Genomic DNA, 19623 nt, shown 5'->3' with positions numbered 1-19623 from the left:
CCAGTTCAGACCAGATCGGCCTTTCTGTTCTTCATATCTGAATAAATCGGTCACACACTTAAAATAGAGACTGCTCAGAGATGGGAGTGTGCACAGCCTGATGCTGGCTCGGGTGGAGGATTTGAGATTGCAGGGTGTGTTGGAGAGGAACCCGTGTCAAGTACATACAGATAAAGGAGCGGAGCTGCCAAGTGGAATGCAGCCCCGCTTGGCTTATTACTTGGGCAGCTCGGGCCAGAGTCAAAGTTGTGGCATGTGTCGTTAGTCCTGGTTTTTGACCCCTAGCTGAGGTCCTGTTTATTCCACTTTCTATTTGTCTCCTCCTCCCATTGCTTTATCATTACCACGATGTATCCATCTATCATCTGGTCCATTAACCTATGCTTTTAGGAGTACTGTTTCCCACAAACTATGAACTACTTTTTGTAAGCTTATGAAAAGCATATGAGAGTGTTCACATTTGTTGGCTTGCTATAATTTCAGTGAGACTACCCACCACCGTCACCACCACCATCCCCTTTTTGGGAGAGGTGGGGAAACGGACCTACCAATGCCTTCTGAGTTCTGAGATAAAAGTCCTGGCTTCAGTAAGATTTTTTTTTAAGATTTATTTTTATGTATATGAGTACACTGTAGCTGTCTTCAGAAGAGGGCATCAGATCTCATTACAGATGGTTACCATGTGGTTGCTGGGAACTGAACTCAGGATCTCTGGAAGAGCAGTCAGTACTCTTAACCACTGAGCCATCTCTCCAGCCCCTTCAGTAAGATTTTTTTGTTTGTTTGTTTTGTTTTGTTTTTTGTTTTTTTGTTTTTTTTTGAGACAGGGTTTCTCTGTATAGCCCTGGCTGTCCTGGAACTCACTTTGTAGACCAGGCTGGCCTCGAACTCAGAAATCTGCCTGCCTCTGCCTCCTGAGTGCTGAGATTAAAGGCGTGCGCCACCACGCCCAGCTTAGTAAGATTTTTTTAGGCGCTATCAAACCTTGAGTTTTATTTGTTAAATTTTATTGTAGGAATATTTCATATTTTATTCACCTTTGACATTTCTGCTGTTGCCTTTTTTTTTTTTTCCTCCTCAAGGAAATGGACTTTCTGGAGCATATATTTCAAGGAAATATATGTTGTAGAAATTTCAGTATTATTATTATTATTTTAGTTTTTTTTTTTTTTTTTACTTTTTATTGGTTCTTTGTGGATTTCACATCATGCACTCCATCCCACTCATCTCCCCCTACAATCATACCCGCCCTCCACTCTTGTAATCTCTCCTTAGCAGAGAGCAAGATTCAGTATTTTTGTGTTTTAGGATGCTTAAATTCCGCTAAGACGATCAGACATTAATTAACATTATACCATCTGAGAGTTTCTAACTAGTCATGTGAACATTTAATTTGAACGTAATTTTGGATTCATGCAAATAAATTAACCAGAGGAAGCTTGATGCAGCAGAGCTTATTTCGAAGGGTGTCTAGGGACCCTATTGGCTTTCTTTGGTTTCCCCTAAACCCCTCTCTTAACAGCACTCAGGGACCCAGGAACTGTGTGAGCATACAGCGGCCCACAGGGCTCCGCGCCTGCGCGCCCCGCCCCTCGCCCCGCCCCTCCCCGCCCCTGCCGCCTCGCGCCGCCGCGCGGGCTCTCCTCTTTCTAAAGAGTTGCGGCCGCTCGCGACCCCCAGCGTTCAGGAGGCGCTGGGCGGCGCTGCCAGATCCGCGGTGAGTACGCGTCGCCTCTGCACTCCGCGGCCGTCGGGGCCGCCTGCTTCTCGCTGTCTGCCGGGCGGCTGCCGCTGCTCCCGAGGCGCGCCTCGCAGCGACTAGGCCTCTCGGCCGGGCGGAAGCCGATGCCGGCCGGGTCGCTCTCGCAGCTGCCGGGCAGCCCGGGCGCTCGCGCCCCCCGGGGTTCCCCTCCCTCTGCGGGCGGCGGTCGTCGTCCGGAGCGCCCTCTCTTGCTATCCGAGCTTCCTGGTAGCCTGGTCGCCCGCCCGGCTAACGGACCGTCCGAGGACCGCCTAGGCCCGCTGCCTGCCCCACGTTACTTTGCTTGTCTTGTGGTAGTTGGCTTCATTAGTTCTTCGGCCGCCCGAGACACCGCTACCACCCGGGTCTCTCTGTGTAGCTCTGGTTGGCTTTGAACTCACAGGGTACCCAAGATGGCTTCTATAGAACTCGCCAACCTCCTGCCTCAGTCTCCCGAGAAATATTTTCCCCTGGAAATCTATCATTTACCACTTAACGTAGCCAGTCGAGCCTAGTGCGTTTCTCTCGTGGCTGATGACAGGCGGTGTGTCAGAAACCTGTGAGACCAGAGCGTTGGTCCTCTCAGAGATGGAGTTGGGTGTGAATCTGGACCACTTCGCTCCAGGCTTCTTGCATGTAGTCATCATATGATGTACGGGCAACGCTGCGGAAAAAGTGAGCCCAATGGTTAGGGTGTTGTTGGGTTTGTAGCACAGTCAAAGAAAGTCTACTTGTGGAGCCAGACGCATGAGTGTCATTTCCCGGCATAGCCACTTGCCAACTCCTTTTTTACTAAAGTTCCTAATGTGTTAGGGCGCGTTAGGGTTCTTGAGAGAAACAACCTCAGTATTGGGTGTGAGAAACCTACAAGTTTGTCTATTGATTCAGGCAGTGATAACTTATTGCTCCGGGTGCGTTTGAAATCTTTTATTTTTGCACACTTGTGGGCACACTGGGTGTGAACACACACACGGGCACACACACACACCACCCTCCACCACTACACCGATGTTAGTGGGAATCTTCTTAAATGTCTCTCCATCTTAATTGGGGCAGGGTCTCTTGGAGTTGGTTGGTATGTCTGGCTGGCTTCCTCGGGGATCCCCCTACTCACTATCCACCTGCTGGAATTTACCCACTGAATAATCTCCCCTGAATTCTGTTGCTATATGTGTATGTATGTGTGTGTGTAAGAGAGAGAGAGAGAGAGAGAGAGAGAGAGAGAGAGAGAGAGAGAGAGAGAGATTTTATAGGTATGCATTTACTTTACTCAGTTACAGAAACAAATCACTTTTAATTGTAATCAATTGATAAAGGAGTTTATTCTATCAAGCTTTCTCACTTCTTCTTTTGTGCTGGAGATCAACTCCAAGAGCCTTGTGCATTTATAAGTTTTATTTTATGTTTTTGAGACAAAGTCTCACTATATAGTTCTGCCTGGCCTGAAAATTGCTATGTAGACCATGCTGGCTCAAACTTACAGGGATCCTCCTGCTTCTGCCTCCCAAGTGGTGGAATTCAAGGCTCTATTATTGTTATTATTATTATTATTATTATTATTACTACTACTACTACTACTACTACTATTATTACTGGTTTTTCGAGACAGGGTTTCTCTGTGTAGCCCTGGCTGTCCTGGAACTCACTCTGTAGACTAGGCTGGCCTCAAACTCAGAAATCCGCCTGCCTCTGCCTCCCAAGTGCTGGGATTAAAGGCATGTGTCACCACTGTCCAGCTGGCTATGTTTTTTTAATAAAATAAAGATAAATTTTATTTTAAATTTTAAAATAAAAAATAATTTAAAAAATTGTTAGAACCTGCACTCCTGTGTACATGTATACACAGACACACTTAAAAATATTAAAAAGCTGGGCAGTGGTGGCGCACACCTTTGGGAGGCAGAGGCAGGTGGATTTCTGAGTTCGAGGCCAGCTGGTCTACAAAGTGAGTTCCAGGACAGCCTGGGCTATACAGAGAAACCCTGTCTCGAAAAACAAAACAAAACAAAAAAAATGGGCTGGAGAGATTGCTCAGCAGTTAAGAGCATTGACTAATCTTCTGGAGGTCCTGAGTTCAAATCCCAGCAACCACAGGGTAGCTCACAACCATCCGCAGTGAGATCTGGCGCCCTCTTCTGGTGTGTCTGAAGACAGCTACAGTGTACTTACATACAATAAATAAATTTTAAAAATTAATAATAATAAAAAATAAAGTTAAAGAAGATGTCAACTATAAGTATCATAAATTACAGATTTTAGAAAAATTACTTGTATTGAAGATATAGCTGCTATTGGCATACTGTTTTTTAGTAATACAACAGGAATAGGAAATGTGTAAGTTAGAAGCCACTTCATATAGGGTATTTTCCTAGGGGTATTTTTCCTAGGGTCCTAATTAACTTCTCCAGGTTTCTCCTATGCTAATTCCTACTTTGATGTCATATGCTCGTCTAGCTTTAAAGGTTACTTCTTTGTTTTTGATGTTGTGGTGGTGCTGAATCAAACCTAGAACCTTGCACATGCAGGGTGGCTAGCTACTGAGCTCCATCTCTAGCCCTTCACCGTGTTTTATTACCCCTACCCCATATCTGCCTTCAGGTCATATCCTCCTGTGTCTTGTCCTTCTGTAGCTTACTTACTTATTTATTCATGTAGCTGCTAAGGATGGAAACCAAAGCCTTGTACATGATAATAACATGCTCTACTACTGAGCTATACCCCAGTCGTTTTAATAAAACATTTAATAATTTAAATATCTACTTTATGCTACTGATTCATTCAGTAAATATTTCTGTGCGTATACCATGTGTTAAGTAGAGATTCTTGTTAGAGGTGCTATAAAGGTAATGGAGTCAGGCATGGTTGTGCATACCTTTAATCACCACTCTTGGAAGGCAGAGGCAGGCTCTGTGAGTTCAAGGCCAGTGGGTTCTACATAGTGAGTTCTAGGCCAGCTAGAGCTGTGCAGAGATATTGGAGTTAGGTTTTTGGATTAGCAGGTAAAAATGGCAGTGTTTTACTTGTTTGGTTAGTAACTTTCCTGAACTTGTTTCCTCATAAAAACGACATGCTTTTCAGATTTCTTAGAATGACTTGGAATAGTCACTGATGAAACACATATTACTGCTTAAAATTGTTTTTAAGGTATCATTACATATAGTAAAAGGAACCATTTTTTTTACTATTTTATTAATTTTTATTTATTTATTATTAGATATTTTCTTTATATACATTTCAAATGCTATCCCGAAAGTTCCCTATACCCTCCCTCTGTCCCACTCCCCTACCCACCCACTCCTGCTTCTTGGCCCTGATGTTCCCCTGTACTGGGGCATATAAAGTTTGCAATACCAAGGGACCTCTCTTTCCTGTGATGGCCGACTAGGCCATCTTCTGCTACATATGCAGCTAGAGATATGAGCTCTGGGGGTACTGGTTAGTTCATATTGTTGTTCCACCTATAGGGTTGCAGACCCCTTTAGCTCCTTGGGTGCTTTCTCTAGCTTCTCTATTGGGGGCCCTGTGTTCCATCTTATAGATGACTGTGAGCATCCACTTCCATATTTGCCAGGCACTGGCATAGCCTCATATGAGAAAGCTATAACAGGGTCCCTTCAGCAAAATCTTTCTGGCATATGCAATAGTGTCTGGGTTTAGTAGCTGATTATGGGATGGATCCCTGGGTGGGATAGTCTCTGGATAGTCCATCCTTTCGTCTTAGCTCCAAACTTTGTCTCTGTAACTCCTTTCATGGGTATTTTGTTCCCTATTCTAAGGAGGAATGAAGTGTCCACCCATTGCTTCCCTCTTCTTGATTTTCTTGTGTTTTGCAAATTGTATCTTGGGTGTTCTATGTTTCTGGGCTAATATTCACTTATCAGTGAGTGCATATCTAATGACTTCTTTTGTGATTGGGTTACCTCACTAAGGATGATATCCTCCAGATACATTTGTCCAAGAATTTCATAAATCCATTGTTTTTAATAGCTGAGTATACTCCATTGTGTAAATGTACCACATTTTCTGTATCCATTCTTCTGTTGAGGGACATCTGGGTTCTTTCCAGATTCTGGCTATTATAAATAAGGCTTCTATGAACATAGAGGAGCATGTGTTCTTATTACCAGTTGGAACTTCTTCTGGGTATATACCCAGGAAAGGTATTGCTGGATCTTCCAGTAGTATTATGTCCAATTTTCTGAGCAACCTCCAGACTGACAAAAGGAACCATTGTTAACTGTGACTTAAGGTACATATGTAACTACCACCCAAATGGCAATAATACATTTTCAGCAACCCTGAAAGTTTCATTCTGTCCTTCCCAGTGAATTTTATTAGTAACCAGTGTTTTGATTTAGATCATTTGAAGTTAATTTTAGCTTTATTGCCCTATAATTCATATACAGTGTATATACCTTTTGTCACCTGCTGTATGTTTTTTAGTATATTCAAAGGATTAAGAAGGTATCATAATTCAGAGCAGTAAAATTTATCTTAAGGAAAAATTCCACCCATTCAGTCATATCACTATCTACTTTGCCAATTCCCCCAACTCAGTCCTAAATAATTATTTATTTACAGACTCTTGATTTACTGCAGTTAATATTTTATATTAGTGGAATCAAACACTTGAGTATTTGTGGTCCTTTAGAAGTAGCTTCTTTCACTTGTGATGTTTTCAAGCTTTAGATCATTAATGCTTTATTTTTATGGTGAGTCATAAAATATATACCATATTTTATCAGTTAGTGGCCATTTGAATTGCTTCCACTTCAGAGTACTGTTAAATAATGCTTCTATCAACATTTGTGTAGTTTAGTTTTAAAGATGTGTTTTTATTTTATGTGTATGAGTATCTTGTCTGCATAGATGTTTTTGCATCATTTGTGTGCTTGGTGCCTGTGGGGGTCAGAAGAAGATGTTGGTTCTCCTGAAACTGGCGTTACAGCTAGTTGTGAGCCAAGCCATCTCTCCAGCCCCAACCACCTATCTTAATTTCTTTGAACAATGTTTTGTTTTCAGATTACAAATTTTATGTACCTTTTTCATTAAAGCTATACTTAATTTTATGGTTTGGAGCACAAAAGTTTTAATTTAGATATACTCTTTCTATTTCCTTATAGCTTGTGCTTTGATATTTCATATTTAACCATTGTTTATTATCCTAGTTGAGAAGAATTTATGCTTATGCTGATGTTTATGCCTTAAAGAGTTTTATATGTTTTGTTCTTAGGTTTAGGCCTTTGGTTCATTTCATGAATCTTTTGTGTATATGTGTGGCAAGGACTTAATATAATTTAATTTATTAAATGTGTACTTTCAGTTTTCTTAGTACCATTTTTTGAAAAGGCCTTTTTTCACTGAAAATATTATTATATAAAAAGTTACTATATTAATACTGCTATATAATTATTTGACAAGATAGACAGTATCTTTGAGTATGTGTTATGTTTCATTGGTCTGTGTATCTCTGTGTCAGGGCCATGTTTTTTTGTTAACTGTTCTTTCTTCTGTGTTTTGAAATCGGAGTGTTTGAATTTTCACGTTTGTTCCTTTATTGGATCTTTTTGGGACTCTTCATTTAGGATGAGCTTGTTTACTTCCTCAAGAAAGCCAAATAGGGGCTAGAGAGGTGGCTCTTTGGTTAAGAGCAATGGTACTAAGGCAACTGGAAGTATACATTTAATAAATTAAATTATATTAAGTTCTTGCCACACATATACACAAAAGATTCATGAAATGAACCAAAGGCCTAAACCTAAGAACAAAACATATAAAGCTCTTTTTTATTTTTTAATTTTTTAATTTTTTAAAAAATATTTATTTACTTATTATATGTAAGTACACTGTAGCTGTCTTCAGACACTCCAGAAGAGAGCATCAGATTTTGTTACGGGTGGTTGTGAGCCATCATGTGGTTGCTGGGATTTGAACTCAGGACCTTTGGAAGAGCAGTCGGCGCTCTTAACCGCTGAGCCATCTCACCAGCCCAAGCTCTTTTTAAAAAAATACTAATATTCCATACTGGAGGAAGTGTGACAGGGGCAGGATTTGAGGTTTCAGATGCTCAAGCCAGGGTCAGTAGCACTCTCTGTTCCTGTTGCCTGCTGATCTGGATGTAGAACTCCCAGCTCCTATTCCAGAAGCTTGTCTGCCCGGATGCTGCTGTGCTTCTGGCCATGATGATCGTGGACTAAACTTCTGAATCAGTAAGCCAGCCCCTATCAAATGTTTATAAGAGTAGGCCACACCTACTCCAACAAGGCCACACCTCCTAATAGTGGGCCTCTGGGAGCCATTTTCATTCAAATCACCACAAATGTACTATCTAAATTATTACATAAATATATAAACATTAACTATAAGATTTTGGGGGAGATTCCTTAACGGATTGAGGCATTGAGGTTTTTGTTTTTGTTACTCAAATTTGGACACAGTAGTTATAATGGCTAGGTTGGCTTCTACCTTGTGATCTTTCTGCCTCTGTTTCCTGATGTGCTGGGATCCACTGTACCTTACTAAGAGTATTAGTATTTTTTTAAAAAAAGATCTTTTAGGTAAACTGTTACTGAATACTTGAGGAAACTACTTGTGCAAATTAATATGTAAGGAGCCAAGATAAATTGTTTTTAATGCTATTGAAATTTCACTAGCATTTTCTGTGTGTATATATGTACATTTACATATGTCCAACACTTATATAGAAATGTATATACATACATGTATATATTCCTTTATAGAAAAAAGTAAAAATTTTAATGAATAATAGAAAAGTTCTAAAGTCTAGATTTATTTCCCTTAAATGGCTGTCATTTGCTCTTATATGACCAAATTGAATAATCTCTAGATTAGAAACTTACTTTTTGAGTAAATATTGAACTTGCATTTTAGGTAAAAGGATGCCACGAAGGAAGAAAAAAATTAAAGAGGCCTCTGAAAGCCAGAACTTGGAGAAGAAGGATCTGGAAACAAGCAGTTGTGTCAGTATAAAGAAGAAGCGTAGACTTGAGGACTTACTCATAGTGATATCCGATAGCGATGGAGAGGTCAGTATTTGACATGGAATTGTGAGTCTCAAGCTAGGCCTCTTTACGCATACACACAAGGCTTTGTTTTGACTGTACCTTCCTACTAGCTTGCTGAATTCATTTGGATCTTACTTGATTTTCTTTTGATTTCTAAAGGGAATTGTGGATTATTTAAAAGCGCGTGTGGTCATATTATTTGGCTGGGGATGAATGATAAGTTTTTGGTTTTGTAATATGTTAACCCAATGTGATTTCAGAACTGTTAGAGTAAAATCAAAAGAAAGTGTAATTTGTGTTTGAAAAGTAAGAGAAAATGTGACAGCTTCCTGGGATGGATTCCAGGCTTCCTACATGCGAGGGACTATGCTGCCTGCTTGGCCAAGAACATAATGTTACTGTGGAAAGGCTTCGAGGAGAGAGAGTCTAGATAAACCTCCCCTTTATTTACCATTTCTCTCTCTTTCTTTTTTACCTGTGTGTTAGATCAGATACAGTACATTATGAACCAACTCAGAGTGTCTTACATCCTTTATTTTACTCAGTGGGAGAAGCATTCATTTTTCTCTGACACAATCACCTTTGACTCTTGTTTTTCATTTTCATACCTGATTGGTCACCACATGCTTTAGGTTTAACTCAAGTTTGTTTCCATTGCTATTTCTTTGTCTTTCATCTGTTATGTAGACTTTTGCCGTAGACTCTCTGAAATGTCTCTTCTGCCCTGTTTTTCCTCCTGACATTTTACTTCACCTACTGCAACTGTTTATTTAGATAAGTGTGTGGGTGTGTGAGTGTTTACATACGTGAGAGGCATAACATGGATTTATTCTGTACTTATCATTGCAGAAACTGTCCTAGTTTAGAGTCCCTTTCCTATTGTTTTCCTTTCTACCCATTGCTATATTTGCTTTCCTTTCCTTTGCCTTTCCTTAGTTTTCATTTTAAATTTTAATTTTTTTGCATTGAAAATAGATTTTTAAATACAATATATTCTGGTTTTGGTTTCCATTCCCCCAATTCTTCTTGGATCCTCTCCAGGTCCCACCCACGCTAATGTCTGTCCTTTCTCCCTCTCATTAGCATACAAGCTGGCATCTTAAAAAATAATAAGATAAAAACAAACAAACGAATAGGACAAAACAAACAGAAGAAAAAGAACCAAAGAAAAAGCACAAGAAATGCATATAGATGCTGAGACACACAAGTTCACACATAGATATTCATAAAAACACAACACTGGAAACTTATAAGGAGAAAAGGAAAATAGTATGCAGACAAAGCGTTATGAGACAAAGTACCTCCAAAAGATGCTATTGAGTTTGTTTTGTGTTAGTCTTCTACTGCTGGGCATGAGGTCTATCCTTAAAAGTGGTTTGTGTACCCACTGAGACCTAGTTTTTCCTTTGTGAACAGTTGTTAGTTGGAGGTAGCTTCTAGGTTTGGGATGGAGGCTTATGTCCACTTTCCCTCTGGGCACTGGGACCCCACATAGCTTAGACCTGTGCAGGTCCTGTGCATACTGCCACTTCTGTGTATCAGTCCTGCTGTGTTTTGAAAGGCTTCCTGGTGTCCTCTATCCCCTCTGACTCTTACACTTCCCTCCTCTTTTTGGGCAGGATTCCCTGATCGCTGAGGAAATACTGTTAGGACTGAGTGTTCTTAGGACTCTTGTTCTCTGGACATTGTTTCAATGTGGGTCTCCGTTTATTCCCATCTGCTGTAGAAGGAAGCTTCTCTGATGATGGATGAGCAAGACATTGATCTTGCTGGTGTGGCCCTTTCCTTAGTTTATGTGTGTGTTGTGAGTGTATACTATGTTAACACAGGTCCTGAGGAGGCCAGGAGAGTGTGTCAGATTCCTTGGAGTTTGCTGTTGCGAGCCACCTGACATGGGTGCTGAGAACTGAACTGTAGATCAGGAACCACTGAGACATCTCTCTATCCTCCCCATTTACCATTTTTTGCATTTTAAAAAAATCCTTAAAAACTCTTTTAGAATATTAAGCAGTTGGTATTAGTGGAAAAAAACTTGTTGGCTTTTTTTTGGTTTGTTTGTTTGTTTGCTCATTTTTGTTTTTTCAAGACAGGGTTTTTTTTTTTAAGTGCATGTGTACATGCACACACACACACACACACACACACCTTTTTTTAAAAAAATTATTTATTTATTTATTATATGTAAGTACACTGTAGCTGTCGTCAGACACTCCAGAAGAGGGCATCAGATTTCATTACAGATGGTTGTGAGCCACCATGTGGTTGCTGGGATTTGAACTCAGGACCTTTGGAAGAGCAGTCGGCACTCTTAACTGCTGAGCCATCTCACCAGCCCCCATGTCTAACTTTATTTAAATATTTCTTTAAGAAAATATCTTATCTGGGTTATAGCTCAGTGGTCAAATGTTTGGCTAGCATAAGTAATGGCTTCCTATTTTTGATTGCCAGCATTGTAAACCACAAAACCACCAGGAGTGGTGGTGCACACAGTTAATCCAACACTAGGAGGTAGAGGCAGGTGTATATCTGTGTGAGATCAATGCCAGCCTGGTTTACATAATGAGTTCTAGGACAGCCAAGGCCACAGAGAGAGTCTGTCTCAAAAAACAAAGCAAAACAAAATTAAAAACAACCTCCGAACCCCCACATTCAAAACAAAACGTACCCAAGAAACCAAGAAAATGTAAGGGTGATAGTACAGTCAAGATGTAGTTTGGAATTTCTTCAGCACACATTTTCTCTTGGGTTGTCCCCCATGCGTACTTTCAGCTCTCTTTAGCACATGTGCTATGGTTCTGGCTCCTCCAGTGCCCTGGGGTTTCCATTGCAACCTAGGCCTCACCTTTATAGCTTCACACATGGCTCAGGGTCTCCTTACAGGGACTCTGATCTTAGCACATATTGCCTGACCTCAGCTGCTTTGAGAAAACATGGAACACAGGACTCTGTGACTTTTTTACTCTTGTTCTTTCATGCTTGCAAAGTGAATACTAAAAGAAGGCATTGCCAAGTCCTGCCACCAGCCCAAGTTGTAGCCTGGCCCCATTGGGATACAGCTATATCAGCTTTTGTGCACAGACCCTGAAGAAGCTAACTTACTTTCTTTCTTTCTTTCTTTCTTTCTTTCTTTCTTTCTTTCTTTCTTTCTTTCTTTCTTTCTTCCCTTTCTTTCTTCCCTTTCTTTCTTCCCTTTCTTCCCTTTCTTCCCTTTCTTCCCTTTCTTCCCTTTCTTCCCTTTCTTCCCTTTCTTCCCTTTCTTCCCTTTCTTTCTTTCTCTCTCTCTCTCTCTTCCCTTTCTTCCCTTTCTCTTTCTCTCTCTCTCTTTCTTTCTTTCTTTCTTTCTTTCTTTCTTTCTTTCTTTCTTTCTTTCTTTCTTTTGGTTTTTCGAGACAGGGTTTCTCTGTATATCCCTGGCTGTCCTGGAACTCACTCTGTAGACCAGGCTGGCCTCAAACTCAGAAATCCGCCTGCCTCTGTCTCCCAAGTGCTGGGACTGAAGAAACTTTCTTAAGTAGTTGCTTTGAGGAATAGGAATTCCCTCAAGTTTAGATTTTTTTTGTTTAACTGAATTTTGATTTTCACATGATAGCCGCAAATGGATTTTGCCTGGAGTCCATTGTAGCACAATTTTCAATGCTAGATACAATTCTGTCTTCAAATTCTTACTGTCAAATTAGTTTATTGTTTATTGTCTTTAAATTCAACTTTACTCAGGTTCTTAAGACACAGGTAGAATGAAGCCAGATTCATGGATCAAAATGTGATCAAAACTATCCCAGTTCCTGATAGTCATTGTTCTCTGAAAACTCATGATCTGTGCCGACACTGTGCATGCTTTTCTCAGCATCCTTGTCTTACAGGCTCCCATTAGAATAGTCCACTAAGTTCTGTTTACAGCACTTCAGGACTTTTCTAACCCAAAGTTCTAAACACTTCCACATTTCTTCTCCCCCAAACCAGTTTCAAAGGTCTAAGAACCACATGGACAGACTTACATCAGTGGCCTCACTTGTTAGCACCAGGTTCTGTCTTACGTTGCTTTTTTTTTTTTTTTAAAAGATTTATTTATTTATTATATGTAAGTACACTGTAGCTGTCTTCAGACACACCAGAAGAGGGCATCAGATCTCATTACGGGTGGTTGTGAGCCACCATGTGGTTGCTGGGATTTGAACTTCAGACCTTCGGAAGAGCAGTCGGGTGCTCTTACCCACTGAGCCATCTCACCAGCCCTTTTTTTTTTTTTTTTTTTTTTTTTTAAATTTTTGGTTTTTTGAGACAGGGTTTCTCTGTATAGCTCTGGCTGTCCTGGAACTTTCTATGTAGACCAGGCTGTCCTCGAACTCAGAAATCCACCTGCCTTTGCCTCTGGAGTGCTGGGATTAAAGGCGTGTGCCACCAAGCCCGGCTTAAGTTGCTTTTATGTTGTGATAAAGTACTCTGGACAAAAGCAACTTAAGGGAGAAAAAGTTTATTTATTTATTTATTTTTTTGTTCCAAAGTCATATAGTCCATTGTGGCATAGAAGACATCCCAGCAGATAGGGGAGGCATTGTGGCAGGAGCAGGAAGTTGTTGTTTGTATTCTTCTACTCTCAGGAAGCAAAATGTGAATAAGTAGGGCAGGCTATAAAATCTCAAGACCTTCCTTCCCCACGACCCACTTCTTGCTGGGCTTTCAGCTGGGAGACAAGGATTCAGACGTGTGTGTGTGTGTGTGTGTGTGTGTGTGTGTGTGTGTGTGTGTGTGTGTGTGTGTGTGGCACACTCACAGTCAACCCACAGCCCTACTTGGGGTTTCTTTTACTTTCCTGATCTTTACTGTACCTCATGGTCTGAAGGACCTAATACTGCACCCGTGCTTTCTAAGGGTGAGTTTGTCTATGCTCCTTAATCTGTTGTTTAAGACAGGGTCTCACTTTGTAGCCTTGGCTGGCCTGGAACTTACTGTGTAGATCAGACTGGCCCTGAACTCACAGACATCTGCCTCTGCCTTCCAACTGCTGTCTTCACTCTCTTTTAATTATTTTTCCTGAAGTCTCTCATTTTCTGACTGTTCTTTGTTCTCATGGCTTGTAGTAGCAATGGGAATTTTGATAGTTTTGGCTTGTTTGTTTGTTTGTTTGTTTTTGATATGCTGTTCTAATGATTACCTGTATAGTATGTGTCTTAGTTAGGGTTTCTGTGGCTGTGAAGAGACCATGACCAAGGCAACTGTTATAAAGGAAAACATTTAATTGGGGCTGGCTTACAGTTCAGAAGTTTAGTCCATTATTGTCAAGGCAAGAAGCATGGTGGCATGCAGGCAGACATGGTGCTGGAGAAGGAACAGAGAATTCTACTTCTGAACCAACAGGCAGCAGGAAGTGAACTGAGTCACTAAGCCTGGCTTGAACTTTTGAGATCTTAAAGCCCACCCCCTAGTGACACACTTCCTCCAACAAAGCCAAACCCACCACAAGGCCTCACCTCTCAATAGTGCTCTGGGCCAAACATTCAAACACATGAGTCTATGGGGCTATTCTTATTAAACCACCACAGCATTCTTTTCATAATTTCTTTTATTGTCTTTTCTTATTTTGGCTACTATCTGAGTTTTCAGTTTTGATTAGTATTATTTGACTTTTGCTTTTAATCTATGTAGTAGTTGATCGATATATTTTACTTTCTGCTTTTTTTATTAATAGCATAATTTCTGCATTATGAGAAGATAGAAATGGAGGAGAAGTGGATCTGGGGGAGAGGGGAGGTGTGTGGGGGGGACTGGAAGAGTGGAAACTGGAAACTGGTTGGGATGCATTGAAAACAAAAAGAAGATAGAACATATGTTTATGTGTGTATTGCTTTCTACTTTAGTAGACTACTTTTTGTTTTTGTTTTTTTTACTTTTGTAAGCTGATTTTATGATATCTAAGTTTACTTTCATTCTTTCTTTTCCCTCCCTTTCTTTCTCCCTCCCACCCCTTCTCTCTCTCTTTTCCTTCCTTCCTTCCTTTCTTTCTTTCTTTCTTTCTTTCTTTCTTTCTTTCTTTCTTTCTTTCTTTCTTTCTTTCTCTGTGTGTAGGCTTAGCTGCCCTAGGACTCATTCTGTAGACCACACTAGCCTTGAACTCACAGAGATCCATCTGCCTCTGCCTCCTAAGTGCCACCAGGATTAAAGGCATGCACCACCACTACTACCTAGCTTAACTTTCTTTTTTTTTGTTTTTTTGTTTTTTGTTTGTTTTGTTTTGTTTTTCGAGACAGGGTTTCTCTGTGCAGCCCTGGCTGTCTTGGAACTCACTTTGTAGACCAGGCTGGCCTCGAACTCAGAAATCCGCCTGCCTGTGCCTCCCAAGTGCTACTTATTAAGTTTTGAAGTTGAGTAGGGTTGGTATATTAGATTTTTAAAATTGATTTTATAGAATTCTTTTACTTTTTCTTTCATCAACCAACCAGTGGCCAAAGAATGATTTACAATAAATGAATATATTGGAATCAAACACTTACTGAATCAAATGCCTCTGATCTTGGGTGGATGTCTACTAGTGTTTTGAATATTGGCCAGTTTTTATGTGTTTCTGTGAACATAATAGTTAATCATGTCAGTATATTATACATTTCTATTCTTATGGTCTAATTGGTTCTAGATGCATGCCTTTTTTTAATTGAGAAAAGGACTTTCTTATGTCTTATGCATACCATTATTAGTTATCACTGGTAATTCACAGGTTTCTACTAACCAAAAGGAAATATAGAAGAAATAGAAAAATTATTACTTTTTTTTTTTTTTTTTGATCTTGCCTGAGTTTATTTGTAAGAACAGCATAGGACACTGGTCATCTGCAAATAGTGTGTGGGGAGGTGTGTCACAGCAGTCCGTCTGTCTTCACACTGGCAGGAGCCATTTCTATGGGGCCTTCACAGGGGCCTGGGCACTTTTGGGGGCCTGAGCACCTTTGGGAGCCTGGGCTGGAGCTGAAGCCTGGGCCTTAGCTGGAGCTTTGGCCCCTGCCTTGGTTTGGACCTTAGGCTTCGGTTGGCAGAGCCTCTGACCCTTGGCCATGTAGCTTCGAATCCGCTTCCCAAGCTTAGGGTGAGCGATGAAAGCCAGCCGCTTGAGTTTGGGGCCTTTTGGCATCTTGGGCTTGATGGCCTGAGGCTTCACCAGGGCCTTGATGGCCTCTGCGCGCGCACTCACTGCCTTTGCATTGTTGGCCTGCATCTTCTTCAGGCCTTTCTTGTTGTGCTTCTTGGCAAAGCGCATGTTCCTCAGGAACTTGGGGTCAACCCCCTTAAGAGATTCGTATCTTTGCGACCGGGGTTTCTTGATGCCATTTCTGTGCCATTTGCGGGACTGGTTGTGTGTGGTGTGGTTCTTGGACTTGGCCATGTCTGCACGGTAACCCGCGGCTCCCCAAAAATTATTACTTTTAATGTCACCTACTCTGATCTTATTTTTTTATTTATAACAGGAAACAAAAGAGGAGAATGGATTGCAGAAAACGAAGACAAAACAGTCGAACAGATCAAAGTGTTTGGCTAAAAGAAAAGTTGCACGTAAGTTTTCATTTTTTAATTGAATTCATACAGTGTTTTCATTAGGAGAAGAGAATTCTCTAGGGGTATATATGCTTCCTCTTGGGTCCTAATCTTTAAACTTTTGAAAATTTCTTAGAGAGTTACTTTAAGCCTTCCTAGAGGAGGACTATTGAAATTATAAATGTGACTTCACAGCTAGGCACCCTTCCGAGAGCTCTTGATTCTCTACCCACCTCTTAAACATTGTGTTCTGTGTGTGAGTGCTGGTGTGTGCCTGGTACCGAAAGAGTTAGATCTCCTGGAACTGAAGGTACAAATGCTTTTGAGCTGCTGGGTAATGTTGGGAACGTAACGCAGGTGCCCTGTGAGAGCAGCAAGTGCTCTTGACCATTGACTCATTTGTTTAGCCCCCTTTTCTTGCTGTGTAAAATTTAGAAGACAGAGTGCAGCTTTCAGCTGACTTCTGTTCTTCAGTAAAAGGCATGATGGGCGATGATTTACTCTTTTATGCTGACAAAAAATTTAATGTGGACTGGTCAAAATTGGTGTTAGCTTAGATAAGCAATTTTGCCATGGGTGGTGTTTTTACAACTTATTGCAAAGCTGAAATCCACAGTGGCAGGAGTTGTAAAGCCTGTGCCTGTCACTGTCAGAGTTTAAATCATATCTCCAGCCATATAACGAGCGGCTCAGATTGGCTCCACTACATATCTGGATACATTTCCCTGCCTTGAACCACAGCAAGTTCTGTTCTTTGACTAGAGAGTTAGGTGTGCAGCAGGCTGGCTGAGATGTAGTATTGATGCTAAAATAATTTTATGAACTTTTAGGTGGAACTGACTTGTTTTTGCCTTATGTAGGGAACTATGTTTCAGCTCATAAACAGAAATGGGGCCAGAAGTTTGGGCTTTTGGTTGATCTATCTAAAAATGTATTGGATAGTTATTGGCAAGGGCATCCTTAAGTAGTTGCACAGATAAAGAATTCAGATTACTAATTCCTGGTAAAATTATATCTTTGGGAAACCCATTTGAAAAGGAAAAGTCTGAGCCATTTTTCAGTGCTAAAATTTGTTTCTAAGAATAAAAGTGATGACAAAAACTACATTTTCCAAATTAAAGAGCTGAAGACTGGGGCCTAGCAAACACAGAAGTGGATGCTCACAGTCAGCTATTGAATGGACCACAGGGCCCCCAATGGAGGAACTAGAGAAAGCACCCAAGGAACTAAAGGGAACTGCAACCCTATAGGTGGAACAATAATATGAACTAAGCAGTACCCCGGAGCTCTTGTCTCTAGCTGCATATGTACCAAAAGATGGCCTAGTCGGCCATCACTGCAAAGAGAGGCCCATTGGACTTGCAAACTTTATATGCCCCAGTACAGGGGAATGCCAGGGCCAAAAAGGGGGAGTGGGTGGGTAGGGAAGTGGGGGGGTGGGTGGGTATGGGGGACTTTTGGTATAGCATTGGAAATATAAATGAACTAAATACCTAATAAAAAAATGGGAAAAAAAAAAGAGCTGAAGACTGGCTTCCATGAGCAGCTCTCTGATTCAAGCTTGATGAGAAGGAGCTGATATTGTGTGAGTGAAGAGTTGCAATTAAAAGTCATAGAACTGCAAGGGGATGCCTTCCTGAGAACCAAGTAAGACAACACTGGACACCCAGGATTCCAGGCAGATTCTCACCTATTATGGTACAGGCTGGGCTGGGACCAACCATCTTTCTGTCTTGTGTGCTCTAGAGATATCTTGGGAATATAATCTGAAATATAAAAACTTGTGTATGATCCTGTCCATGTTTGGAAGTACTTATATTTGTGAGCAGCTATTTTTTTTATGAAACTACGTAAAACTATTATTGGTCCTAATTAAAGGACTTAAAGGGGACTTCTTTGCTGTGTATTGCTGTACAAGAATCAGCCTGCAATCTCTTATACCTCTGGACATAAGAAAGAGATGTCAGTCTGGCTGTCCTGGAACTCACTCTGTAGACCAGGCTGGCCTCAAACTCAGAAATCCACCTGCCTCTGCCTCCCGAGTGCTGGGACTAAAGGCGTGCGCCACCATGCCTGGCTCCATTCCTATTTTTTTTTCTTTTTTTTTTTTTTGAGATAGGGTTTCTCTGTGTAGCCCTGGCTGTCCTGGAACTCGCTCAATAGACCAGGCTGGCCTCGAACTCAGAAATCCACCTGCCTCTGCCTCCCAAGTGCTGGGATTAAAGGTGTGCGCAACCACCGCCCGGCTCCATTCCTATTTTTAAGCTACAGTTTTTCATTACTGTATTTGGAGTACACTAGACTTGCTGGTATGAAGTCGAACAGTCCTCTGAGGGGGAGTGAGGATTATTATAGGAAAGATGACTATAGGAAAGAAGACTTGTATCTTTAATTTTTTCAAAAACTAATTTTAATGATCTTAAACACTTTAACCTCCCTTGTAGCCCACCACCCACCAGAGATAGTGGAAAAGAAAGGATACAGGGGTTGTGGGGTGGAGAAGTGGACCTGTTTAGAAAGGTTCTTTGGAGCAACTCCCATTTGTTATCTAGAAATTGGCAGTTCACTTTACAGGATAGCAGGCACTGGCAGCTTGAACCACTGGCAAACACTTTACAGGTACACCCCAGTCCAGTTCGGCAGAGTCGGTAGAGTTGGGTTAGCAAACAGGAATCAACAGTGATAGCACTACCTAGCAGAGACAGCCAGGCCTCAGCCTCGGCTTGAGTCAGCAGTAGGAACCAGGAGGAACACCAGAAGTTCTCAGCTGTGCCTCTCTCAGGGAAGTGAAGATCAGTGAAGGAAGACCCATAAACATTACACAGCTAGCTGTACCAGCAAGCCAAGCAGGGTCTCCGTTACTCCTATTTATACCCTCCAAACATCACGTGTCCGCCACGTGCCTTGCCCTAGTACAAATGGAGCGCAAATATGCAATATAAGGCAGACCAATACATAATTGTTGTTAGCAAAGATTCCTTCATCACTTGCCCTTTCACATGTTTGCTTTAGCAGAACATCCTCTGTCCTGTGTCTGCTCCAGTGAAACATTCCTTCATGAGTCTGCTTAGTCTTTGACCTGTGTCCTCTTCAGGAAAACACTCCTTCATGTGTTTGTCCCAGCAAAACACCATGCAACACAGCTGACTCCAAAGAACCCTTAACCTTCCACTTCAAAGACTAGAGACAAAAGTTAGAAATCGGGAGGGCTGCAGGTCAATACCACACCAGCCTCGAGTTTCCTTTTCGTAGCCTTATTATACTTTATAGTGCTGTGGGAAACAAAGTCACAAGCTAGGAGAGACGATGGTTGACGTACACACAGGATATCTGTTCC

At 41.2% G+C, this 19623-nt stretch overlaps 1 protein-coding gene and 1 pseudogene across 8 annotated transcripts in view; one reads left to right on the top strand and one right to left on the bottom strand.

Moving 5' to 3' along the window:
* The first annotated feature begins 1550 nt into the window (after positions 1-1550).
* Positions 1551-19623, top strand: part of Uimc1 (ubiquitin interaction motif containing 1) — a 72484-nt gene continuing 54411 nt past the window's right edge. For 3 of the 8 annotated variants that reach the window (NR_121592.1, NM_001293660.1, NM_011307.3), the window contains exons 1-3: positions 1614-1717; positions 8633-8787; positions 16220-16304. Coding sequence is in view for 6 of the 8 variants with exons in the window: in NM_001293660.1 (NP_001280589.1) it covers positions 8641-8787; positions 16220-16304 (232 nt within the window). In the remaining 2 variants the exon portion in view is untranslated. Of the gene's footprint in view, positions 1718-7507; positions 7951-8632; positions 8788-16219; positions 16305-19623 lie in introns of those variants that run through there. The other 5 variants (NM_001359758.1, NM_001359757.1, XM_011244499.2 and 2 more) reach the window with 4 other exon arrangements.
* Positions 15541-16162, bottom strand: Gm6344 (predicted gene 6344; annotated as a pseudogene).

This window comes from Mus musculus, chromosome 13 (genome assembly GCF_000001635.26).
Source record: "Mus musculus strain C57BL/6J chromosome 13, GRCm38.p6 C57BL/6J".
NCBI classification, from domain to species: domain Eukaryota; kingdom Metazoa; phylum Chordata; class Mammalia; order Rodentia; family Muridae; genus Mus; species Mus musculus.
This window is presented reverse-complemented; position numbering and strand designations above follow the sequence as displayed.